At 47.1% G+C, this 25853-nt stretch overlaps 2 protein-coding genes and 1 long non-coding RNA gene across 5 annotated transcripts in view; 2 read left to right on the plus strand and 1 right to left on the minus strand.

The window, feature by feature from the left end:
* The window catches only part of SH3BGR (SH3 domain binding glutamate rich protein), a 29337-nt gene extending 27007 nt beyond the window's left edge, over nucleotides 1-2330 (plus strand). The window contains exons 6-7 of the mRNA XM_087758030.1: nucleotides 435-542; nucleotides 1828-2330. Of these exons, the coding sequence (XP_087614156.1) occupies nucleotides 435-500 (66 nt within the window). The 3' untranslated portion in view covers nucleotides 501-542; nucleotides 1828-2330. The remainder of the gene's footprint in view (nucleotides 1-434; nucleotides 543-1827) is intronic.
* Nucleotides 2331-2480: 150 nt separating this feature from the next.
* Nucleotides 2481-4738, minus strand: LOC148055730 (uncharacterized). Its single transcript, XR_015704824.1, has 3 exons — nucleotides 4652-4738; nucleotides 4377-4437; nucleotides 2481-3234 (listed from the first exon to the last, which is right to left on the minus strand). It is a non-coding gene; the product is annotated as an uncharacterized LOC148055730 (long non-coding RNA).
* B3GALT5 (beta-1,3-galactosyltransferase 5) overlaps nucleotides 4322-25853 on the plus strand; it is a 34915-nt gene continuing 13383 nt past the window's right edge. Inside the window, exon 1 of one of the 3 annotated variants that reach the window (XM_087758027.1) lies at nucleotides 4322-4458. The gene's annotated coding sequence lies outside the window, so the exon portion shown is untranslated. Of the gene's footprint in view, nucleotides 4459-23742; nucleotides 23783-23880; nucleotides 24398-25853 lie in introns of those variants that run through there. The other 2 variants (XM_087758029.1, XM_087758026.1) reach the window with 2 other exon arrangements.

Below are 25853 nucleotides of genomic sequence, written 5' to 3' on the forward strand. Positions count from 1 at the left end.
CTGTATTATCTGACTCCGCATGATTTTTAGATTATTCAGGAGTCTAGTTCCTGTGCCATGAATCTTGACTTGTTTACTGCTCCAAGAAAGCATATAATTAAAAATACTAAACTTTTTGTCATATTTACCTACATTTCATATTCCCATTTTGATCTCAAACATCTGTGTACAGCTTAACCATGTACTGTGTTCTAACCTGTCTAAGAAGAGGGTTCTTGTATTCCAGCACTTGCCTATTAACTCCACAAAGCTAGAGCCCTGGCATGTTAAGATTAAAAACTCTATACATTACTCCTCTGTTCTATTTTTAAAGCTGTAATAATATTGCATTTACTAGAAACATAACAGTTGCAAAAACAGAGTTCTGCATTTGAAGACTGTTTATTTTTCCTTCATTTCCTACATAATAACTACAACTACTTTCTATAAAAAAGGAAGAAGAAGAGAAGCAGGACGAGGGAGAAGAAAAGGAAGAGGTAGAGGAGCAAGAAGAGTCTTAGTACAGTTCCCTATGACACATTCTTTCTTGAACAGGTTTTCAGGTAACTATTAAGATATCCAGCACAGTTTCTAAATGTTCTTAAAATAACATAAACTTGAAAATTTTGTACATGTTGTTGTTATATGCAATGACAAGAATGGAAAGGATGTACCAAAACCAAAAAAAGGTATTATATATTTGACACATAACGGTTAGTCAGAAGTATTGCCCTTCATGACTCTGTTAGGTTTCCCCATTTCTGTGGCATCAATGAAGCTGACTTTCCTACACAGCTGTCTCTGTGATCCCTAATATCCACCAAATACTGTAGGCCCTTCGATCCATTCCCTGTTGCTCCTACAACCTTCACCTCCCTGCCAGGCTTCTGACATCTACTTTGGGCTTATTCCTTAGCATCTTCCCACGGTATTCCCTAGCTCTCTGCTGTGGCCCTGAAGTACGAGCAATGCACAACGCAGCACGCTAGGTGTGTACTGCGCAAGTGGTCAGTATATATCCACAAAGTGCCCAACCGATGGGCCAAACGTACGCTTAACCGTTAGATTGATTGCAGCTTCTCTTTCATCTGGGATAAGAATTTGTCTCTGTCCTCTCTTACTCAGCTACTGATTTCACCAAAACTTTTGAAAGCTTCATGTCTCAAATGAAGCCCTCTCTCAAACTCAGATGAAATGTTAAAAAAAAAAAAAAAAAAATTACTGGGGAAGGGAGAGGAGCCTGACCAGAAATATGACACACTATAGAAATACTCTGATTGCCTGAGCAACTAGGCCAAATGTGACTCTAAAACCTCAAAACAGGAAGCATATGGGAGGCAGAATTTGTGCCTGTATAGATGTATGAGCATCCCGCATTGCTTCAGTTTTGTCAGCACGTGGTTTCAAATTTAATGTTGTTTGGGTTTTCTTCTTTCTCCTACTGTCTCTTCTCCTCTGCACAGAAATAAAGATCAAACAACCACTTACTAGGGAAAAACTGTTAACCTGCAAGAAAGTTGGAATTTCCAGCAGATTTTTCCTTGGGTGGTAGGACTGCCTCCTGATTGCAGACACAGAGTGTGATATGCTCTTTCTAGAACTAGCAGGATTCCCAGCTAACTCTGCCTCTGAGGTAGTTGCCATAGGTTTCACGAACCATATGCTGATGTGGAGACCCAGCGTCTCAACAGGACAGAAAATCTGTCACTTCTTGCACGCTACCTCTCCCAAATTTGGGTTCCTATGTTGCATGGGAATTAATTCATCTCAATGTTGTCCAGTGTTCAGACATGTAAAATCTCAGAAGGAGTGCTAAATTCTAATCTAATTTTCCTTATTTTTTTTCAGGAAGCACAAGCTGGAGCAGCCCCACCAAAGAAAATAAAATCACTCTCTCAAGCAAACCATCACTACCTTTCATGCCTGTAGACATATGAACATATAAATACATAACAGAACAAAGACACCACTCTGTCCTACCTGCGGCCTTTATATATATATTTGGTATTCCAATTGCTTGTTAAAATGGGTCTTCTTATATCTGACTGATAATATTTCAGTTGATTGTTATATGTTGGAATAGTATTGTCCATGTCGCATTTTAGATTGTAAGCTCCTCAGGGCAGGAACCATGTCTTTCTCCGTGTTTATCTACTGCCAAACACATTGCTGCCACTCAGCAGATAACTGCACTCACACAAGTGATGTATTCAGAGAAAAATTCAGCACTGAAAACTGCAAAGAGGCTTCCTGTATACAAGCTATGTGAGTCACTTCTCCCTCTGCTGGCTTTTGAAAATGATTGAGATTTCCATTGTACAGCAGTTTAAATAAATGCTTTTTCTGTCATATCTGTTCTTTGTCTACAAAAGCATTAATTTAACCCTAGCAAGCTGCGCTAAGATCTGTAAAGTTAAGTTTTCTCCATCGTTATTTTTGTAGGCTACACAAAGTCCTTCACCTTGCCTTACGTTCCTGCTGCTGTTTCTGTTGTGTATAAGACCCCAACCACGAGGATACACAATCTTCATTGCAGGAAAGAGATGTCCCAGTCCCTTCTACTGAAGCCTTGTCAGTCTTCATGGATACATCTGTATTCACTGGGCCAGGGAGGCAAAGGAAATTAATCCACGTTCACGCTGTAACTGTTGGTTAGAAATTCACTGAGGAAGACGGAGCTTGGATTTCCGTCCCTTGTCCAATTACCTTTTATGAGATTCATAAAAACTTCTTATCGAGGAAGGGAGGGGATGAGAAATGCTTATTGCCGAAGTAGTCCATAGCTTCATAGACAAAACAACCTCGAAAGGAACCACAAGTTTATGCCTAACTCTGATCAAGAAGAGGCTGGCTTTTCAAGCTGAGATCTCCTATACTGCGAGTGCTTGAACAGTAATTCAACAAATAAAGAGGAAGAAAAATTTGTGGAGGTTTCCTGAATCTCCTGAGTGGGTACATTTTTTGTTCAGAATACATCTAAGGTTGCAATTGCTGGGAGGGGATGGATGGGAAAGGAGTGCGCTCTGTCTGCGCTGTTCTCACGCTTGTAGGTGATGCTGAGCTCAGAGCTGGCAGGTCCAGCTGAGGGCAGGACCTTGGAGTCCTCACTTGCAGCTCACCAAAATCATCAGCTCAACATGCAGCAGCGGCCAAGACCCAGGAAAAGGCCGGGCACCGTCAGGAGGACGGCGTGGCTTTGCTGCCGTATAAAGCCTTGCGGAGTCGACATCATGAGCACTTTGTGCAGTCAGGTCTCTGCATCTCAGGGAAGACATAGTGGCGTAAGAGGAGGTACAGAGAAAACAACAATTAGAGAGGATGAAACAGCTGCTCCATGAGGAGACTGAAAAGACTCTCCAACTTGGAGAGGAAGCCAAGGCATTTACAAAAATCATAAAGGCCATGAATAAGATGAATGCAGAACTGTTAGGCAAAAAATCCTGCAATGCTATAATGAAAATTAGTATACACAGTTAGAATACACAATAAAATTAGTAGATCAGCTTAAAAGAGATAAAAGAGAGCACTTTTTATACGCTGGGTTGGGAACTTCTGGAATTTGTTGTCACAGGATGTTACGGAGACTGACAATGTCAACAGGCCCAAGAAAGTATTGGGCAATGTCAGGAACGGGAGGCTCATAAGTGAATACCGCAGCCTGGGATGTGTCCGCCAATATCCCTCATCCAATGAATCGTGGGTGCTGGGGGCAGAAGAAATTGAAGGCAGCGGACTTGGTCTCCCTAAATAGCATGGCCCATTTCCACTTTCAAAGACTCAGTACTGGGTTAGGTGAGCCACTGATCTGACCATTTCTTATATTCCTGCAGGTGATTGCTCTTCCTGGGGAAAATGCTCCCCATCTCGCCGGCAGCCAAATTGGGGTGCCAGTCATTGCTGCAGTAGTTCTGAGCAAAAGGCTGGTCTTTTGGGAGTATGGTAGGCAAAATGGAAACAGAACTGTTAATCGCTTTGGAAATGCAGTAAATCCAGCACAGTAAGCGTGTGTTGTGCAACAGCCGGCGTGTTCGTGGTAGCCTTGATGTATCCCCGGGCTCTCTGAGCTCTGTACGGCTGGTGAACCGCGGGCACCACTTTTCCCGCTGCCGATGTACAGCACAAAGAGCCTGAGCATACTCGATACATCAAGCAGGCCCAAAGGCTTTGGGCTTGAAATAAAAACACCACACCTTGCATATTCAGGTATTAGTTGTTAAGGCAGAAATATGGTAACCATCTTCTTGAGAGGGTATAATCTGGAAAGCCTGTCAGGGAATGTGAGGAATGCTAAGCCTCCCGTACAGGAGTGACGCACTCCCCTGGTCTTCAGCGGGTGACTGAGGTTATGCTCCGTGTGTGGTGAAAAAGCAAAGCGGGTAGCGGGTGGTCGTACTCACCACACAGCTCTTCGGTGCCTTCCTTGGGATGATGCTCCTTAGCACGTGCTGATCGTCTTTTCTGCCAGACGAAAAGGAGGTTGTGAGTATGCAAAGGATAAACTGAAAGCTGGCTGCTGCTCGGTGATTGTAGCCGTAACGCTAATTCTGCTTACACAAGCCTAATACTTTCTGCAGTAATTTAGTGCAACTAGGAAAAGAATTAAGTATTTTCTAACTACAGCACAGTAGCACAAATATATGAACTATTGACTTAAATGCATTTGAAAACATACTGTCTGCATTTTCATATCATTGATATTTTACTGGGAGAAAGCAGCTGCAGTCGGTTAACAGGGTGCGCCCGGTGCGCGGCGTTCCACATGCTCCAGGAGACTGTGGATGCAAAATCATCCTGGTGCACCACAGTTAAACGCAAAACAGCATGCTGCTTTTTGTGACACTTTGGTATGTAAAGTATTTTCCTTGGACGATTGATGCTAGAAACTTCTAGTATACTGAAACAAGCTAAAATTAGAAAGGCATCAAGCTATGCTTCTACAGATCCATATATGTCATAGGATGGTGGCTGGCTGCACTTTAAAACGATTGATTGTCAAGTTTAACAGGCTGCTGAAGTGTAAAAGAAGTGACTACAAGTATCACCACAAAGCAACTAAGTAGATAGGGCTAGTCAACGGCTTGCGCTCTAGGAAAATAAATATTAGGAGCTTCATTCTGTTCCTCGTAATAAAGGGTTTTGAATAACAGGTCCAGAAGGCAACCTGGGCCATGTTGTCTCTTGCATGAGAGCAATTGTGAGCCAACAAATTATGTAAGAGGTTTTTTCCTAAGAAAACTCTGAGGGAAATTCATTGGAGAGAAATTAAATTGTTCAGTAATTTTGCCAATACAGCACTAGCCCCCAGTCAGTGTTTCTGGTCACGTTTCCAGCCTCCTCATCTGTTCACCTGCCTTCCAAGTGATAATACTTGCTAATAGTCTTCTCCTTACTGCAAGAATATCAGTGTTAAAGAAGATAAGACTATTTATCTGCGTCCTTTGACAAATTCAGAAGGCTGGAAATGCGCTTGACAAACAACCTGGGAAGCTGAAACTTCAAGACAGTAATTTCTTCAGAAGGCAGATTGGAATTTTGTGGTTTGCTGATAAATATCTTGAAGAACTCTTGCTGTTCCTCCAGTTGCAAAGCCATTGCTGTGCATACAGCAAACGGAGGAGGCGGCGATTCTCAGCTGAGACTCTCATTCTTACTGAGTTAACTGTCTCCATTTTCCTCAGGGGTAAGTAAGGTGCAGAGGTAGGATGACACGCTTAATACCACAGATCAAGGGCACTAGAGTCCAAACTAGATGCGGACTGCCTGCTGTGCATTCCCCTGCTTCAGAACATACCAACCATGGCTTTGCACGTGGTGATGACTTTCTGTCACTAAATATTTTGAGTTATTTAGGTTGGAAAAGACCTTTAAGATTATCGAGTCCAAGCGTAAACCTAACACTGCCAACTCTACCACTAAACCATGTCCCTGAGTGCCACATGTACACGTTTTTTAAATACTTCCAGGGATAAAAGTCGGAGGGAACCGTGGAGTCCTTATCTCAGAGGCATGAACGATGAATCTCTGAGAACACCTGGAACTGCTTTACAGTGACCACAGTTTCTTTGAGGAATGGTACCTTTCTCTTTCAGGATGTTTGATTTGTGAGGAATGAAGTTGTCACCAAGTTTAAGAGAGACTGAGTTTTGATACCAGCCCATCCAAAACCATTTTTGACCACAGACTATTCAGTTAACTTCCTTGCGCTTTACTTGCCCTATGAAAGTGAGAAAATACTTGCAAAAAATTTACGGGAATAAAATCAAAGTATCAACGCACTGATTGAAAGATGGACGTATAACTGCATCTTCTTTCTTTGATAAGCTTTTGCTTCTGAGTTGTCCATTGCACTTTAAAGATGTTAATGTCTACGTTTTTTTCCACCATATTGATATTTGAGAGCTACCAAAACCACCTTCTCCTTTACACTATATGTTCACTGCTTTCTTACCTAACTCTGCTATTAAGCAGCCTACGGAAGAAATGTCTGGAAAAATGGTCACCTTTCCCTCTTTGTTGCTCACTGGCATAGATCAGGATTGCACTTGCAAAACAGCTCTTTGGGGATTCCTCTTAAAAAATACCAACTATGTCAGCATCTCCATTCTCTCAGAGTTTCATAAGCATGTATCAACACACACCTATGTCACGCTGTCCTGCAAAATATATATATGTTTATAGTCATTGGATTGAAGTCAGATTCATATGGCTTACACATTTACTAAGCAATAGATTTTGAAGCTAAACAGAACTTATCTGGGTTTCCTACTTCATTGAAAAAGTTTAGAACATATTTTTGAAATTACAGAAGCTACTTCTTTATATAAGTAGAAAAGGATGTCACACAGAGTGCCTTCCTGTTAGCTAGCTGTTATTTTGCTGATAGGTGTGGAAAAAAGGCGTTAGCATCTCTATTTTTTCAGCAGTATAATCCTTCAGAAAAATGTAACCCCAGAAAAGGAAGCCTGGAGGCAGAAAACAATGCAAGAACCTAGAAGAACATCTTTTTTTTTTTTTTTTCCTTAGCTGCTTAGCACCCAAGTGGGGCTCGGCAGATCAAAGATCGAAGAGAAAACTTGCCTGGGAGGGTGGGTGTGTCGGCGACCCACCTCACACCGGTGTACACCCCATGCAGAAGCCCTGTAGCTGCATGCTGCTGCAGGTGCTTCCCCTCTCCCGAGTCACTAGCTCAGCTCCCGGCTGCCGAGGTGGAGCAAGTCCCCACCTTGGGGCAGCAGAAGGGGACCCCTGGGGAGGGTCAACCGCCTCAGTCCCTTCAGATGGCTGGGAGGTAACCACAGCTCGAGGGGAGCCCCAGGAAGCCTTCCTCCCATCACAAACACTATGCACGGGCAGCTGGTGAATCATGCTGCTTTCAGCGTTGGAATAAAAACTATCCTGTCGCTCCTGCAAACAGCTCTGGACAGCAACACTCAGTAGTTTAAGCTGACTGGTGATGGCCCAAGCTGGGCACTTGAGACCTGTTCTCCTCTTTGGGCTGGGAGGAATTCATCCCTCCCGCTGCAATCACCTGCTGCCTGCCCTGCAAAAGCAGCCTTGGAGGGGTTGTTGTGACAGGGGAGTCCCAGTGAGCACAGGCGGTGGCTTCAGAGATAGATACTGGGATACAGCGGAGCCGGGAGTGCACAAAGGTGAGGGCAGCTGTCGAAGCCGGAGCACCCAACCCCCAGCTGACTGCTCACGCAGAGCGATGGCTGTGGAGCTAGTAGCAAAGCACAGCAGTTTCTGCTCTGCTGACTTTAAGGAGGGGATGCTGGACGGATGCCATTTTTCTGTCAGTTCCAATTTCCAGCTTTCTGGGGAAATTTTTTATTTCTTTTTGACCTTGAAGCTTTGCAATGTTTGAGCAGTAAGGCTGGAAGAGAGTTTATATAGTTTTTCTTAATAGTGGCTTACCATGCTGGAGGAGCGTTTGTGTGTGAGTGTGTGACAAAATCCACCCCCCAGCACCCACCAGCTCCTGGTGGGGCAGAGCAGAGGCTGCAGGTGAGCACAGAGCCAGAGCAGCATGCTGAGCAATGGTGAAGCCTGCTATTGCTGCCCTTAGTCTTCAAAATCACATTACCCTGATAAAGTTAGCAGTCCCAGGGCTTGCCAGGCAGCACAAAGCACACGAGCTACCTTCTTTCTTGCTCCCCAGCCTGTATTTCCCCTCCCCTCCCCATGGGGATTTTTTTTCTTTTTTATTTTATTTTCAATTTTAACAAAAGTGAATCACCTCCACAATAAGCTCCAAAGAAACAAATAAAGCAGATGCATCCTCTTCCAGCATCCCTCTGGGCAGGGAGATGATAATCCCCACAGCGGCAGCCGAGGCTGATGTGCTGGGCACAGCAAGTAGCAGGCAGCAGGGCTGCGCGTGGGGCTGTGCGGTGGCAGCTGGAAAGGGCCGGGCTGCTGGTGGTGCTTCTCCTGGGCTCCCAAAAAAGGGGTGCTCTTCCAGCCCTTACAGCTAACTTAGCAGCAGTGTCTCAGATGTGAAAGCTTGGCACTAACTCGGTGGTGTTTCTTACCTGGTCTGGGTTGGAGGGAAGGAAAAGCAAGAAAAATGAGGAAGAAAATGAGGGCAAAAATCCCTTTTGGGCTAAGAAGCATCTTCTGGTCATTGCATATGAGCGATTCCCAGCAGTCAATGATGGAGCATGGTGTGTTGGAGGAGTTTTGGCTTTCTATGTGCTCTGGTACTTTTCCATAAGGGTTATAGCATTGCTGGATTTTAATGATGTGGCGTGCTGCATTAATATTGGCTACATCCAACTTAAATGGGTCTGGGACTGGCGTCCATGTGCTCCTAATCAGATTTTGATGAAAGCTAGGGGCAGTAAAAGAAAATTATTTTCAGCTTCTGGCCAGCCTCGGGCTGCTTTCAGGGCAGCTGCCAGTGCGGTCCATCGCAGACAAATGCAGGAGCTGGAGGAAGCGGCTCTGGCAGGACCGCAGGGGCCTGGGTGGCCGAAATCTGGATGGGGAGTCACCCAGCCATGCCGACGGTGGCGGGGTGGGTGATGTAGCGCCCGGCTCTTGCTGGAGGTGGCAAGGACGCCTCCACCTGACGCCCAGCACTAGGAGAGGAGAAGGCAGTGGGGAAGGAGGGGCAGGGCAGCCGCCCACGGAGCTGGCAGGGACGTGCCTAGGGTAGCGAAGGCCTCCAAGGATGAGTCCTGGGGATTGTGTTTAACCAGCGGCCCCAGCACAGGATGCGTGTGCTGATGAAGTTTGGCACTGGCGAGGAGTTGGGGAGCGTTGCCGGCGTGGAGGAGAACAGGACGGTGGCCCAGAAGAAGCAAAAGGCCCTGAAGGACAGAAGTGAGACAAAAGCTGGTGATATGGAGTACCAGCACCATGAGCTTTGTGGGCAAAAAAGAATTTCTGCTTGTTGTGGTTTAATCCGGCAGGCAGCTAAACACACACAGCTGTTTGCTCACCTCCCCCCCTCAGTGGGATGGGAGAATTCGGGAGAAAAAAAAAAAAAAGTAGAATTTGTGGGTTGAGATAAAGGCAGTTTAATAGGACAGAAAAGGAAGGGAAATAATGATAATAATAATGATAATGATAAAAGAATATACAAAATAAGTGATGCACAATGCAATTGCTCACCACGCACCAGCCAATGCCCAGCCAGTTCCCTGCCCCCCGGCCAACTTTCCCCAGTTTATATACTGAGCATGACGCCATACGGTATGGAATAGCCCCTTCGCCAGTCTGGGTCAGCTGTCCTGGCTGTGCCCCCTCCCTGCACCGGGCAGGGCATGGGAAGCTGAAAAGTCCTTGACTAGTATAAGCACTACTTAGCAACAACTACAACATCAGGGTGTTATCAACATTATTCTCATACTAAATCCAAAACACAGCACTATACCAGCTACTAGGAAGAAAATTACTCTATCCCAGCTGAAACCAGGACACTGCTACAAGCTGGGAGCCCATCCTCCTGGGACTGGTACAGGAGGAGAAAGGCTTGTGTGCAAGGGTTCATCTCCAAGCCACGGGGAGCTGTAATGTGATGCAGCGGTGGCAAAGAGAAATGTGATGAGTAGAAGTGCTAAGGAGCTATTTTCAGAAGTGAAGGGAATACCGAGTAACGTTGCAAAGCACTGCAGTGGCACCTCCTTTGGGGCAGGTACTGTGTTGTGTTTGAACCCCTGGTCAAAAAGGACGAATTCACACCAAGAGATCGAGGAAAAGCTATTCCAGGTATCAGGGGCTTGCACGGTCTAATTTACGAGAGGAGACGACAGGACTGTGGTTGGTGTAGTCCAGCAAAATTTCCAAATTTCCAAATTTGGAATTCCAAAAAATGGTGGGTATTAACAGTTGTCTTGTGCTTGAGAATAGAGAAAAATAAAGCTGGAGAAGGAACTTACTCCAGAGGAAGGGGAAATAATGTCTCTTCAGCAGATGCACACTGCACGTCGTACATTACATGTCATGAGGAACCACATGAAAAATAAAGCAAGGAAAGAGTATGGCTGATCATACGACAACGTATACTGAACATACAAGACAGGCCGCCCGGCATTCTGAGAAATAGGATCGCAGTAGGAATATTTCCAGGATCTGGAAACGTCTCTCACCTGAAGAGAGGAAGCAGCTGGTGAGGCGGGGAATGACAGGTCCCCTTCACGCTGCTGCGTGGCTTTTCCCTGTGGTGACACCACCGAGACTTTGCAGGACTTTGCAAGGAAGCTGGGAACTTCCCTTGAGAAGCTGCCTGCTGTTAGCAACCAGGCTTTCACTGGTGGAAATCTGCTACCTAGGGATGTCTGTAGTGTATTAGAGGTAGCTGGAGAGAGTGATTTCAACCAATGCTGTGTAACTTTAGCAAAGTGCTCTGCACTCCTACTCTTAGCAATACATTTTTAACCTGTAGTGATCTTTGCCTGACTGTTACTATACCTAATGTCAGCATCAACATCTCTCAAGTGACTTACGCTAAAAACACAGGTATTTTGGTGCATGGTGTCTTAAGGGTGCATGTTGAAGTCTTGTCCGCTACTATTCAAACATCACGAGGGCCTGGCAGACACTTGATCCCCATTGGCGTCAGCAGGCGGGACTCAGAAATGTGTGCTGGGATAATCCCCCAGGAGGTGGCGAAGCCTCTTTGGGTTACAGACAGGCCCACCCGACAGTCACCCGTGGGGTGTGTCCGAGTCCCAAAAGCTGGCAGCAGGCCTTATCGACATGCCGTAGATGAAGGTCACAGACTTCTAAAGGATGGCCTGTCAGGCTGTATTTTTCATTTCCAAATTAGATGTGAAGCTGACAGCGGAAACTCAGCAAGTGCTTCTTCCCTGCTTGGTGCCACCACCCCGGGTGGCACCAGGTCCTGCCCCAGAATGGGGGAAGCAGCTCCAGGGGTGATAGCTGCTGAGCCCCTTTCTCAGCCTCCTGCGTTGAAACAGCGAGTGCCTCTGCAAATGTAAAGCCGTCTTCTGCTCGCTTGCAAGAAGTCAACCGTACCTCCTATAAACCAAGGTTTTATGCTTATTTTTCTATATTTTACCCACTGAGGGGTCATGGGGTGTAATGGGAAGGAAGCTGGCTTGTTTGCCACCTGTTGAAATTAGGCGCTGTTGCAAATGTGCGCATGGAAGGAAGTGGCCTTGGAAATATTGGTGCAACGCGGCATTAAGAGATGACTTATCAGAGAAATGGCTTCGCTCTTGAACAGTGACTTGTCCCTTATGTTTGATTAAGCTTTTGCCAAGCAAATAGCTTTTGTGGGCTGGGGGCTCGTGGCCTCTTGCTTTCGCATGGTGCCATCTGACCTCAAAGGCTGCAGGGGAGGGTTATGCTCACCAAGTGCTCATCAGACACCACAATTGAGGGTGTTTTGTTGCTAATGCCTCAAATTGGGATAATGGAAAATCACTGGTGACCTGTGTGTTGCCCAGCAAACTCTCCCTAACCTCAGTGAGACTAGTAAAGATAAAAGTTCAATAAGACGCTGTACTTGTTGACATATTTAAACACCCCACCGCACTGGTGTGCCAGTTAGGTTGTGATCGAAGGTGGTAGGGCACTGGAGGGCAAAAGCCCGGCAGAAGAAATTGTCTGCAAATGGCGTACCCAAGGGAGCAGGGGGAGGCTTTGTCTCTCAGTGGTGGCTCGCTCGCAGAAAAAAAACCCAGCTGCCTTTTGGGCAAAAATAATGACTCCAGCAATTCTTTTCCATGAGTCAGATGACTTTTTTTTTTTGTACAAGTCATTTCCTCTAAAGAAGTTTGATTAAAAAAAAGATGTTTCACAAAAGCAAAGCTCGATGACCTCCTCAAATTTTGCCTTAAATTTTGTTAAAAGGAACCATTTCATCTCTTTCCTTTGTGTGCAGGGGTCTAGAGACACCCTCTGCAGCAGGATGCTGCCAAAAAGGGAACTTCCAACACCAAAAGAGGTGTGGAGTGGGTTTTGCCTTGTGAGGTATTTCAGGCCCCCTGCGCAGCCGGGACAGGGCAGGGAGCAGAGCTGGGGTGTGAGAGCTGCCAAACACCCCATGATGCTTCTGCAGCTCAGCACTGGAAGAGGACTATCCATCAGGGAATTTGGGATTCCCTGAGCTTGTCGGCTGCTCCCAGCTACCCGATGGGAGGAGCTGCCCTGCCCTGCCCTGCTGCCTGCCCGCTGCCTGCTGGCCACCCCCAGGTAAGTCTTTGTGCACCCAGATGCAAAGTTTAGCCTAGCGTTGGTGAATTACTGGATTTGCTGTTGTTTCAGGCCAGATGATAGCGCTACTGATCCGTATTTGTCACGGTATCATCATTTAGAGATAAATTATGTCTGAAGCTGTTGGTCTAGTGCCTGTTGCTGTATCGTGAACCCATAACTTGCTGGGGCTGCCCTGAGTCCTTGTTCTGTCTGTCTTGATTTTGTGGCTGACTGTAATGCTGTGAAAGCTTGCTGCCTAATGTGTGAAATTTTGAGAGGGGCCAAGCGAAATAAGAAAGTAGACGGGTATTTGTTGTTTCGTATAGGTTAGGCAGGGATGGTGGAAAAGCTGACTTGCAGAGTGGGGTAGAAAGTGATAGATGGTCCTAAAAAGTCACTTCATATTAATGTGCTGTGTACTAAGTACATTGCAGAGGGCATGGGTTAACGTTCAAAATATCGCAGAAAAGTGCAGTATGTACCTATTTAAAGCTGCTGAGCTATCTAGTTTTGATATGTTTGGTCATTAAAAATCTTCTTAGATATCTAAGAAAGTGCATCAGCTTCTTTTTTTTTTTTTTACCCCAAGTGTCTTTATAGTAACGAGTAGCAAGGCTTCATGATTACCTCCAGGAGCACAAGAAGCGCAGCACTATGTACTTAGAAATTTAGGGGAGGATGAAAATGCAGGCATCCCAGTTTGATGCTTTAAGGGGAAACCTTACCCTAACTGAGCTAGAGATACTGAAGTCTCCAATTGCTTAGAAATTTGTTGGTTTAATATTTGAAGCCCAATACTGACGATTTGGACGTACATATTTCTCTCAGGCATTCATCACACACTGCTATACTGCTGTATGTTTTTGTTGCATTTTTTTTGTTTTTAATTTCCCTGTGATGATTGTGCAGACCTCAGGGCATGGAGGCAGCGAGGCTGCAATGGGTACCCCATGGCAGAAGCGTAGGTTCATCTGCCCGACCACAGCTTTTCTGTGCTCAAGTGGGCGCTGGAAAGGAGGCTGGTGGTAATACTAGTGTTGCCACATTTTTAAGCCTGGGGACAAGAGTGGGAAAACATGAGTCTGACATACCTAATTACACTGAGACTTTTAAATGATATCGGCAGAAGGGGTCTGTGTCCTTAGCGGCTGTGCGCAGGTGAATGCCCTCGATGGGCAGAGCTGCGCTTTGTGGAGCTGCAGGCTGAACCAAATGGACAACATTCATTTGCTCAGTAAAATGCTATGGGATATGTTTTGCAGTGGTTAGTGCAAGGACTGCTTCCAGATAGAAAGGTTTTTTCCTTTATTAGTTACAATTCCATTTCCCGAATCCCAAAAAGCAGGGCATTGATTTAATGGGCAAGAGGAAACAAGGACAGGTACATTTATTGCTCATCTATGTTTTGCTGTGCTGCATTAAAGATTAACAAGCTTTGAACTTGTGGGCAGCCAGTTTTCCTGGCCTGACCCATGCAAAAGAGGAGCTTGTGGGGGTGCTGACACCCCCATGTCTGGGTGCGCACAACACATCCTGATCCAGGGCAGATCACAGGCTCGTTCTCTTGGAAAAAGGAGAGGTGAGAGGGGGAATATAAACTAGAAATAAGATAAAATGCTTATAAGCAGAGCAAGTTGAAAATGTCTGCTTTTTTTTTGTTTTAAATATCCTTTTCATGATTAAAAAATGCCATTCATAAAAAGTCACCTGGCAAGTGAGCAATGAGAAATAAATATGTAAATACTCAGCTGGACACTGTGTACACTCCCACGATGTTCACGTCTTCAAGCTTGCCTTTCACGGGGCAGAGTGGCAGAGGGCTAAAGGTGAAGATGCAAGTCGTGGCAATCCTGGCTGCAGAGAGACCCGGGCTCTGTGGCTGCCATCAGGCAGAGCCAAGCCGCGGCCGAGGGGACAGAGGATGAGGATGAGGAGCGGGGCTTTTTGGCTTGGCGTTTGAGCGGGGTCTGCTCCCACCGGCTACTTATTTTATTTAGTGACTCATAAATACACTCGGGGTGCCCCTTATCAAAGGCGAGTGCTGCGAGCACCAGCCTAGAGAACAAAAATAAGGAGATGCCCACTCCAACCAGGCGTGCCTTCAGAGAAAGGAGCGCTTTAAGAGCGGGTGAAGGAGAGCTCCACAGGCTGGGTTCTCATCCATGAATTCCCCTCCTCACATTCTGGACAAGCCCTCAAGCAACAAAGAAGAAAAACTGGAAGCTGTCCAGTGACAGAGAGACACAAAGTGTGAATTATCTAATTCACCTGGGAGATCATGGGGAAGATGGACATCTGGCTACCAATATTCACTGTCATTCACCTGAAAAAAACCCACCCAAACACCCAACATGGAAAAAAACCTGTACGTCTTCTAAAGTATAAATATTTAAAAGGCATTGATAAATATTTGTGGAGCCAGTGGTTTTGCTCAATTTACTAAATTACTGCTAATAATACTCTTAGGTAACAGAAAATAATGTAGTAGAGCAGGGTTGCAGGCAGGTAGAGGGAGGACTGTGCTGATAAACAAGGTTTCCCTGAAAAAAAAAAAAAGGTAAAATGGTTATAATTTTATTTCAGATGCTGACATGGCAATGCATTATAGATCAGTTCCAGGTTTTTAAAGAAATAAATGTTCACTGAATGGCCATTTTTTCTTTTGTGGAAAACATATTTCATTTCTTGGAATTCATCTTGAAACCAAGAGGAAACATTTCAAAGAGGAATGGTGTAAAAAATTATTTCATGTCTGTTGAGCTTTTTTGAATTTTCAGTCTCTTTGAAGGTAATATTGCATCAGCTTTCCCTTACGTCCCATTTTATACCAACGCCATGCCTGACAGCAGATTAGCTTGTTGTGTTCAGCTGGATTCAGAGCTTTCTGCTCCAGAAAAAAATGGTGTAGGAACCGTTCCTGCTGGTGTTGTAGTGCCCCAAATGCTTCTTTAAAAATCATGGCTATGGGCTAGCGCCACAGCCTGTATCAACCATGGTACACTTGTAATGATTCAGCTCTGTTGCCTTCAATGCCAGCTGAAAACCAGGTGAAAAGTCTGAAGACTTAAGCTGGGCTTGGTTTTCATTTCTGTCACGTTTGTGCAATTCTGCTGGCAGGTGCAGACTCATGTGGGCTAGTGAAATCGGGCTGTCCATCGTAATGACAATTACAACCCCAGCTTGAGGCAAACGTGTGCGCTAAGGACCACTGTACCCATCAGGACGGGTGTTTAACAGTGCACCTGATGTATCAGTGAACTTTAAACTTGTCTAACAACATTATATGCCTTTGCTGGCTCTGTACAGGACTCAGCAGGACACATGCAGGGCAGAGTGGGCAATTGCCCACGAGATAGGCTTGTCTCGGCTCCCAGGCTGTTGCCGAGGGCTGTGTTTGCAAGCCGGACCTCCCGTTGCTCCTGATGGTGCATCTGCCAGCCCGGGTCCCGCTGAGGTGGGGTGCAGCCTTGCTGCGGGCACCCGCTGCCACACAGGGTGGCGCGGCACCAACCCTTGCTCTGGTCCTCACCGGCCAGAGGTGGCACCTGGGCTGAGCACTCGCCAGTAAACTTGGGTTGGTGGCTCCGGATCTCTCCTTTGCTGATGCTTTGGGGAAAAGCATCCTGCAAGCTTTCTAGATATGTGCTGGAACTGTTTTCCCTCTGAGAGATACTGGTGTTTCTTTAAAATCCAGACAAGAGACAAAAAGAGGAGAATACAGTAGTTTGGTTTTTTAAATTTGGAAGCTTTGGTGTACTTGGTTTTAACCCAAATGATCTGAAACTTTCCTGTTGACAGCCCTTGTTTTGAGCCAGATCAAAAATATGCTATTTGGATACCTTCCCTTTTGCTCTCTCACCAGCCCAGAACAGGAACGTGCTGATAATAAATGATAAAACTGATTAAACTCAGCAGCTCAGAGGGATCCGTTTGTCAGAGCCATAACTGAGTGAATGGTTTTATGGCACTGCAATCAAGCTCCATCAAAACCTTCATCTCAAGGTATGTACCAGATAACAGTGCTCAGATCAGTCAGTGCTGAGAAAACATTTGCAGGCAGGTAAGGCTGGAAGGGAAGGAGAGGGAGTTATATTAAATCTGGTTTTCAATCACTCTTTCATGGGAATCGCATCCTTGTCCGAGTGGTGCCATTCCTTAAGGAGGGAAGGAGATGCGAGCTCTGCTCCGGCTTGCCTCATCTGTAACTCATCCCCTCAGGGAGGCTGCCGATGGTCGCCATCCAACGAGGGGTTGCAGGCACTGGTTGCCGCACACTAAGCCTACAACCAGCATCCCAATGGCCGGGCTCCATCCCCCTGACCTGCACAGTTCCATGGCGACTCCTTCCCGTCTCCTGGGCTTTTCATGACTGCCTCACTACTGACAGGTAGAAGATGACACGGTGCCATGCAGGGAGAAGTGCCTTTCTGTGAGGCTCTGCATTTTCCTGCAGAGTGGATGTCCCCTGCAAGCTGTCGTTCAGTTTTTCCTGCAGGGGGGAATAATGAGCTGCTCAGGATGGCACCACTGAGGACGGGGCCAGAAGGCAGGTGGTGGGCACGCAGAAGGTCAGGTGGTGGAGCCATAACCCCTGGTGCAGGATGAAGCAAACCCTTTGTGTCTGCCCAATCTGTTCCCTGCCCCCAGGTCAGGCCGGTGGGTTGGGAGGCAGAAACCCCTTCCTGAAGGGAAATCAGGGCATACTAGCAGGGCACATGCTTTATGGCTTTGCAGCCGTTGTGGCCCAGGGTCCTGCACCCAATTGCGAGTGTTTTTTCTTTTTCTTTTTTTTTTTTTTTTCTTCAAAATGAGGGACAAGTCAAAGAGACACAAACAAATGAAAAGCCTCCACATACTTTCAGTTAATTGTGCAGTGGGCAGGAGCCAAAAAACCCGCTTTCCTTATTTCTGCAGGCCAAAGCCCTGGAGCATGTGGTTTGATTATCATCATTGTCGTAAGGCAGTGCTCAAGGCCTGCTGTGAGAGAGGACATTTCTGGGGGGCTCAGGGGGTCACTGGTTCCCGGGGCAGACGTGGTGACGCCCCGTTGTGTCCAGCCCCTGCCCCTCCAGACTCCTCCCCACGGAGATGGGCCGAAGGCTCCTTCCAGGATAGATCCAAAATGCCGCAGGCAGCGAGGGAGAGGCTGTGCCGTAGCTTTCTGATGGCTCTGGTGTTTCATAACCCGCACTATTTATTTAAATAAGCCACGTGTCTTAGTTAAAACTCGAAGCCCAGACTCCAGATGCTGTACCAGGAGGGATGTGGGAAGGTCTGGTGGCACTTGAGAGTACCAGTGGTATGCTTTTGTCCAGGGTACTCTGTCGGACGCTGGTTTCATGCTTGAGGAGGGACGTGGAAGTGATGGGAAGAGCTATTGGGACGCAGACCCTGGAAATCAGCCCAGCAAACGGGGGATGTAATCAGTTCAGATCACTCAGCCTAGCAAGGGGGGTACTGAGGAGCAAGCCGGCTGCTCTATATAGGTCACCTTTGTAGGTCAAACCTTTGAGCCCTGGCCAGCCGTGAGGCCAGTGTGGATGTGGATGACCGGTGGCTGAAACCTGCAGCGCCATGGCCGGCAGCGCCGGGTCCATCCTTGGAGGCCAGGGAGGGCCGAGAGCCACGCAGAGCCAGGGTTCACCTCGCGCTTGCGGCGGTGAGACAGCTTCAGCGTCTTCAGGAAGAAACCTGGGCGAGTTGCAAAGAGCCCAGGAGAGAAATGCAGCACTGTGGTAACGGAGGTTATGGCTAACGAGTCCTTGTGGAAGCGGCAAGGAAACCTCCAGTGCCCAAAGCCCCCGCACTGTGGTCAGCATCAGGCAGCCTTGTGCGCTGCGCCAACACAGAAGACGTGAGGTCCTTGTCTTCACTTGCTCACAATTTAAGATGACTGCGGGGAAATTTTTGGGCAGCTTATTCAGAAGAAACTCAAAAGGCAGCTCGATGGCAGTCTGTGTCTGCTGACAGAGGGACAAGGCAACTCCTCTGGGCAGGATGCAAACCCCAGCCAACAAGAGCATAGCAAGAAATAAGGCAAAACAGCCCTACAGTTTGCATGGTTAGCTATTTGGGCAGCTTATCAGTAGAAGCAAAAGATCTTTGTGTTGTTCACAGGCCCTAAGCCAAGCTGGGGTTCCTTTCTGAAAGGGAGTCTGTCGTTCAGCCAAACCCCGCCAAGTGCAGGGGAGAGCTGCAGGGTGGTGCCTGCTGGCACGTGCCGGCCAGGAGATGGATGGTGGCCAGAGCTGGCAGCTTGTCAGCTCCGCCAGCTCTGGGGCTGTGCTTCTCCAAGGAAGACGCACTGTGTAGGGGTGCCCCTAACCCAGGCACGGCTGCGTTGCTTCCCGCAGGTGCCAGTCACGACTGGGGCCATGGGTTCATACCAGCTCTGCCCTCCACCAGGCACAGCCAGCATCCACCCAGCCCGCAGTGTCAACTGTCCGAGGAAGAAGCAAACCGGGAGCCTGTTGCTATGAGCACGCTTCCGCTCCCTTCCTTAGGAGACCATGCCATAAGGTGCAGCGTCGGCTCTTCTCAGCAGATGGATTGCTCCAGGCTCCACTAGTAATTAGCACTGGAAATAATAAAGATCGGAGTGACAAAAGGCTGAGGACAGATTGGACTTTCTATACAGAATGAAATGAAAAGTTGCAGTCCATATGTCTCAGGTCTTGCACTGAGTTAGTGCTGCTGTAATTGGTTAAGGAAAAAATTCACAGCTTCAGCAGGAGGTGGAGACACTCCTGGACTCGCTGAAGGTCTTACTTGCAGTTTGCAAGGCCTATTCGTAGTCCCATACGGAAATAATTAGACTGTAAGAGTTTGGCTTAGCTAGCAAAAAATCATTAGCAATGTACGTTAAAGAAAATCAGAACACTACTTCGTACCTCTGAATAAAATTTTATTCACGTATTACTAGCATGCTTTCTTACAAATAAAGGGTAGAAGCTAGTATGAGGTACACATAAACAAAACTAATATTAAGAACACGATATTCTTTGTGAAGACCAATTAAAGAAGCTTTTAAAGACTGATCGGTGTATTTAAGCAGTTCCATTAACTGACATTTTAATGTCCTTTTACTGATTAGCTTTATTCATGTATGCAATGTTAGGGTGTGAATGGCTATGGGCAGCTTAAGATTTTTCCCTCCACCTGAAATTCGTATGGGAAACTATTTGTCAAAGAGTTTTTTGCATGCCTGTTTGGTCTCCAGCGTTTTCATAAGTGGCTTCTTGTTGGGATGTAGTAAGCTACAACTGAGGTTCACCAACCAGGTGCAATCTGCTGTGAAGAATATGAAGCAACTGAATAACACTTAGAGTCATATTAACAGCATGCATGCATTGTCTGAGTGACAGCATTGTTTTCTGTAAACTTCCTTTAAAATGCACTTAATGCGTTTTGTTCTCAGTGGTGTGCAGTAGACTGGTAGTGCCGTTGCTGCTGTAGTGCCGAACCCAACCCTGCCAAGGGAGGAAACAGTCTCCTCCCTCCCTGACCCCATCCCTGTCCCTGTCCCTGTCCCAACCTTCTGCATGTGCCACCACACACAACGGCACCCAGGAGCAGCTGTACCCATCAGCACGCTGCGGAAGCGATTGGACATGGGATACGAAGACAGCAAATTCGGCTTCCTTTGCTCTTTAGGCAGTGGTTAGACAAGCATACCTAGATTAAAAAAAAAAAATGTTAATAAGTTTACCTACACACAGCTTAAAACCCCACCTGCTGATTCATTTAAGTGCACCAGAGAAGTGGGTAGGGTCAGGTAGGGTAAGGAGGAAACACAGGACACACGGTGGGTGCACGTCAGCAGGAGAAACCCTTCTGTGCTCCAAGGGATTAAAGTAGGGTGAGATGCAGCCCCAGGAGCATTGACCGGTCCAGGAGTCAGTTGTGGGGAATAGTACACAACACTGGCTACCCACTTATTTTGTTAGCTGCTGATGCTGAGAGGTATTTAAGCCTTGTTTGCACAAGTTGTTGTACAACTTTACATATTTTGATAGAATTAAGTGAGCACTATTCCCACCTTCCCCCTAGCAGGGGTGCTGTTATATAGATAAAGCTTCATGCATAGTGAGGTATCTGGTATGCCTAGTTTACCAACAGAGCTTGCACTGTCTGCCAAAGATATGGTTTTGCATCAGTAGAATTATAATACTGTAAATCCTAGGGTAGAAACCATTTTGCTACTATACAGGTAGGTTTTATTGCTAACGATTTTCCTTATATTAGATTAATCTGCACTGGTATTAATGCCTTTATAGCATAAACTGTGCCCATTGAAGGGACGATGCTGTTATTTCAACAAAACTCCTCCTCCTGACTGAAATAAATCTGTGCAGATACACTGTAGAAAAATTGTGAAAACTTCTATATGAAAACTGGATATAATTTTGCATTAGAGTGAATAGCCTTGAACCTTCCAATACAGTCAGGTAATAAAGCCATTCAAACATCCCGTACGTCCACCAAGTATACAGCCTGTAAATCACTTATGCTCTTCAGCTGCAAGTGCTTCTCTGCCTTCCCCCACAGCTCAGGCATTCAGAAAAAAACAAGGACAGAGTTCCTATTCACATTTTTCATAGTGCTACAAAACAAAATGCAGCAAACCTAAACCCAAACCAAACAGTGACGTCTTTTGATGAGTGTTTGCAGTCTGACCTTATCTCTGCCTGCCTTATGCTTGAACAAGCTCATATGGGGAAATACTAACTGTCACGTAGCGAGGCCACATCCAACCAACGTTACTTGTCAGGGGAGATGACAATATAGAGCCACCAATGCAATCGATGTTTCAAGCTGCCAGTTTTCTGCTTGAAGGAGAAAGGAGCGACGTGGATGGGGGTGCTGGGGGAGCAGAGTATGGGGGTGACTCGGTTTGGAAGGCAGAAATACCGCTCGAATATCAAGCTGAATATCCTGCTCTGTGAGCCCCACCTCCTCCTCAGCCAGCTGAGCAGCATCCACGCTCTCTTTTTTTAATTTGATTTAGCCTCTTTTGATGACTAAGGGAACAGGAAGATTATAGTTTAAGTATATAATTTTCATTTGATGTGACAGGTTAAAGCTATGTGCATTTAGAGAGGCTTAGATTATTTTAGTTTAGTTACAACACTGATTTAGGCCCTGACTCAGTCTTTGAGGCCTGACTTCATGTAGACATATGTTGGCTTAAACTTACTGCTAATGAAATATAGGCATATGTTTACATTACTCTGCTTAAATGCTTTGCTGGTGTAGGGGTGGACTTACACAGCAAATGCAATCCTGAATCAGAGGTATAGGGAAGCAGATTTTGCTTGTTGGTTTTTTTTTTTCAGCACAAAGGCTACATATTTCAGAGTTTGATTTTCTTCCTCTTCTACCCCTCCCAGGCATTAGCCTGTGTAATCTCTGAGCGCAATATGTGCTTTTCAGTGTGCGGTCCTGCCAGAGACCGAACACCCTCAAGTCTCCCTGGCTTTAATGACAGCTGGGCAGGCTAAGAGCTGCAGAGAAGCAAGCTGCTAAAACTCACATAGCAAGCTGGGAGCAGTAACCTTTCACTGGCCCAGCGGAAGGAAGGGGAAACAGGTTTGATATGAAAGGGGAACGCATTCCAATTTCAGTACGCTCCTTGCCCAGGAGTGCCCCGAGGGCAGCCGCTGAGAGATGTGATGTGCGGGAGCTGTGCGGGCGGAGGCGAGAGCCCCAGTCCTCCATTGGTTTCCCATTTTCCGTGGGAATATGTGCCATGTCCAGGTGGAGGGAGGGAAATTTGCTTGCAGAAGCTTTTGTGTCTCTGGTAACTCTTGGATTTTGTAGGTCAGACTGTGACAAAGAAAGCCTTAGCAGTTTCCCAAAACTAAAGGAAAGGATTTTTGAGGAACTCAGAGCACAAAAGAGATAGACATGCATGCAGAGGGAGGCACAGGCATTCTAGGTGCCTTGGCTAATGCTTCCTCCTTAGAGGAAACTCAGGCTACCTGGGTTTGGCTTTATGCCTTAAAAAAAAAAAAAAAGGCAAACCTCCAAACCCCATGATTAGTCCTCTCTGCAGCAAATCTGGACGTGGATCTGGACCTCTCCTCTTACTTGTATTTCTCCCACAAAGTAGAACAAGTAAACGGCATTTCGTATCTCTCCTTCACTACATCTATCCTTCTCTAGCCTTGGAGCAGAGGGGGAGGAGAACAGGAGCTGCCAGCAGCCCATAGTGATTGATTTGTCTCTTGTTTTTTTATGCCGCTCTAGAGCAACCTGTTTCAAAAACGACAATGACAAATCAAAATGAATGTTTCTTGCTAGAAATTCAAACTCCCCAAATTATTAGTGGGTATGTTGCTATTAAATGGCCTGCTTTATCCATAACATTTGTTTGGAAGTATTCTTTTCTGCCTGAGCTTGCAGCCCTTAGGAGACAAATATATTTCCCCGAAGCCATTTGCTTCAATAAGTCTTGTCATGTGAAACTTTCTGTCATTGACTGCTATCACCGGGGGACAGTTTGCACATATACAAAGGTAAAAATGCTGCACTTCTCCATTTGCACCGAGAAGTATCCACAGTGGCCCTGGAAAGGGACCAGGCATCTCGCCTGGACTTGCACCAGCCCTAAAGCACAGGCTTGGCTACGCCCAGGGCTGAGCGCTGTCCTGAACAGCAAAGTGTCAGGGGTCAAGCAAACATGGGGATCCGAGGAGAGGGGCGATGCAGTGTGACAGGGCAGAGAGCAGAGACCAAGGGTGGGGAGATGGGTGCTGCCACCCCTGGGACCCAGGATGGGGATATGGGTGCTGCCAGCCAGCAGCGTAGGGCGCTGTTTGCTCCCCCTTGCCCTTTTTGCCAGGTTGTCTTTCCTCATCAGGGACAGTCCCGTGGCTCCAAGGGTGCCTCAATGCTGCCTTTGTAGCAGAGGCAGATTTCTCTCCCACTGCGCAAACCAAGGCAGTACCGCTCGTAATTGGGAGCGCGGAGCCGAACTTTCCCAGCGCTGGGAAGGGCTGGCTCGGCTCTGACACGATTTCCAGATCCGCAAGGCCATCGCCTCCCCCCCTCCCATCCAAAACATCCAAAATAAAAACATTTGCTGACAGTTCCTAACTTTCCCTTCCCTGCCGACGGAGCCGCGGGGGCACAGTTGGTCTGTTACCTACGGGAGAGAGGGAGGGAGGCAGGGAGGGAGGCAGGGAGGAGGGAGAGGGAAGCAGCGGGCGGGGAGCTCAGGTTGCCGCTGCCGCATCGCTGCCTCCCCGCGCTTCTCCCTCCGGAGGCACAGACGATCGTGCGGCGCCTCGCCCGGGGTGCCCGGGCTGCGGGGTGGGGGGGTCGGGGGAGGCTCGGCGAAGTGCGGCCGGCGCCCCCCGGCAGCAGGGCAGCCCGCCCGGCGCGGCCGGGGATGCACGGCCGGCGCCCGAGGTGAGGACCTGCCCGTCCCTTGCCGTCACTGTCCGCGTCTCTCCGCCACTCCAGCGGCAGGCGCGACCGCAGGCTGGGGGGGATCCGTTCGCCCACGGACGCGGCCTGGGACCCGCCTCACACCCGCCAGTCGCCCGCCGGCGGGGCTGGGCGAGGAGAGCGAGGCGGGAGCGGGCGGCCGGTGTCACCCCGCTTCGAAGACCGGGATCGCGATCCAGCCCCCCTCCCCAGCCGGGGAGCGGCGCGGGGTTCGGCTGAGGTCCCCGGGCTGGCACCCCCGTCCTCGGATAAAACTGAGGTGCGTCGCGCTCCTTGGCATGAGGGGTAGGCTGATTTGAGGGTAAGTAGTCAGTCATTTCGTTTGCCAGAGGCTTTAGCGTGCGTTTTGACACGGGGAAACATTTTGGCAGCCTGTGAACCTGTTCCCAGATAAAGACCAGGGTCAGTTAGGACAAACACAGGGCAATGTTGTCCTCGCTGTCCTGCGTGTTTGCTGAGACCTTGGATAAAATGCTGAAAAAGAAGAAGATCCATGAGGGACAGGTAATTAATTAAAAAAGCAGCTGTTGGGGCCGATCCTGAAATCACTACTACGTATAATCAGCACTTTTAAAGACAAGTAGTTATTTACAAAGGATTTGCCAGCATGAGGGCCCCGCAGTGGGATTTCTATTCCTCTGCTTTCTGCCTTAACCCTGCTAATCAAAAGAGGAGCCGGTCACTGTCCCTCCCGGTTAGGCTTCGGCGCAGTGCTGGGGCGGTGAGGGGAGCCTGAGTGGCTGTCCCTGGGCTGTCTCTGGCCTGGGTGGAAAGTAAAAGACGCCCAGGAACGTCATCCTCCAAAAGTACCAGATTGCCTCTTTAATAGACATGTAAATGCAAAGACTTACTGCAACTGTTGTATTGATAGGGGAAGAGTAAAGCTCCAAACACTAAAAACCAACTGTGGCAAGAGGCAGCATGAAACAAAAGGGTACGGAACGGCACGAGCACCGGGATCACCTACGCGGTTCAAGTGCTGCCCCAGCTTAAAATAGGGAAAAAAACCCATCTGAAAGACAGCATCCTGACAAGCCCTCATCCTACAGTGATATTGGCAGGGCTGAGCAGTGCTGTGTTTATGAAAGACTTAAGAGTGACATTGGAATGTCTTTATTGGTAATTTTTCCTGTTTTGGACATTTTTTGTACAAACTCCTTAGCTATCTCTTCTCTGAAGTCCTCTTTTCCTTCTTCCTTCACCTATCTTGAGATTGCTTCCAAGGGAGAGCAAGACCCCCCATCCTGCCTGAAATAGCATTTTCAGGTTTATTTTTTGTTTTAATTAAGATGAAAAATCCAATTTGTAGCACTACTTGTAAATGAGGGTACGGTACAAAATTTGTTTTGGGGGACACAAACACCATACATACAACTTTTGAAGCACAATGCTGCTATAGCTCAGAGAACCAGGCTTTTGGAGTCATAGCATTGGCCGCAAGAGCTTAAAGAAGAATTTTTCTCATTGCTTTATTTGCTTATGAAAATAAGAGGGTGGCTGGGAGTTGGATTTTATTCCTATCCAGCACCATGAACTACATGGGTTTATAATGGTTAAGGCTGTTCTGATTCATCCCATTGTGGACAATCGCTTATCTTTGGTGAGATCTAGAGTTTGGAATATAGCAAGTAAAATAGCAATTGTAGTAAAATTGCTGATTCATGAGGCAATTCTTAAAAAAGTTAAATATGCTCATTAGCTTCAGTGATAAAGGGAATTTGGGGGTATTGTAGGAATAGAGGGAGCATTAGAAGAAG

Source organism: Nipponia nippon, unplaced genomic scaffold (genome assembly GCF_047370975.1).
Source record: "Nipponia nippon isolate SJK-2023a ecotype South Korea unplaced genomic scaffold, ASM4737097v1 scaffold_2, whole genome shotgun sequence".
NCBI classification, from domain to species: domain Eukaryota; kingdom Metazoa; phylum Chordata; class Aves; order Pelecaniformes; family Threskiornithidae; genus Nipponia; species Nipponia nippon.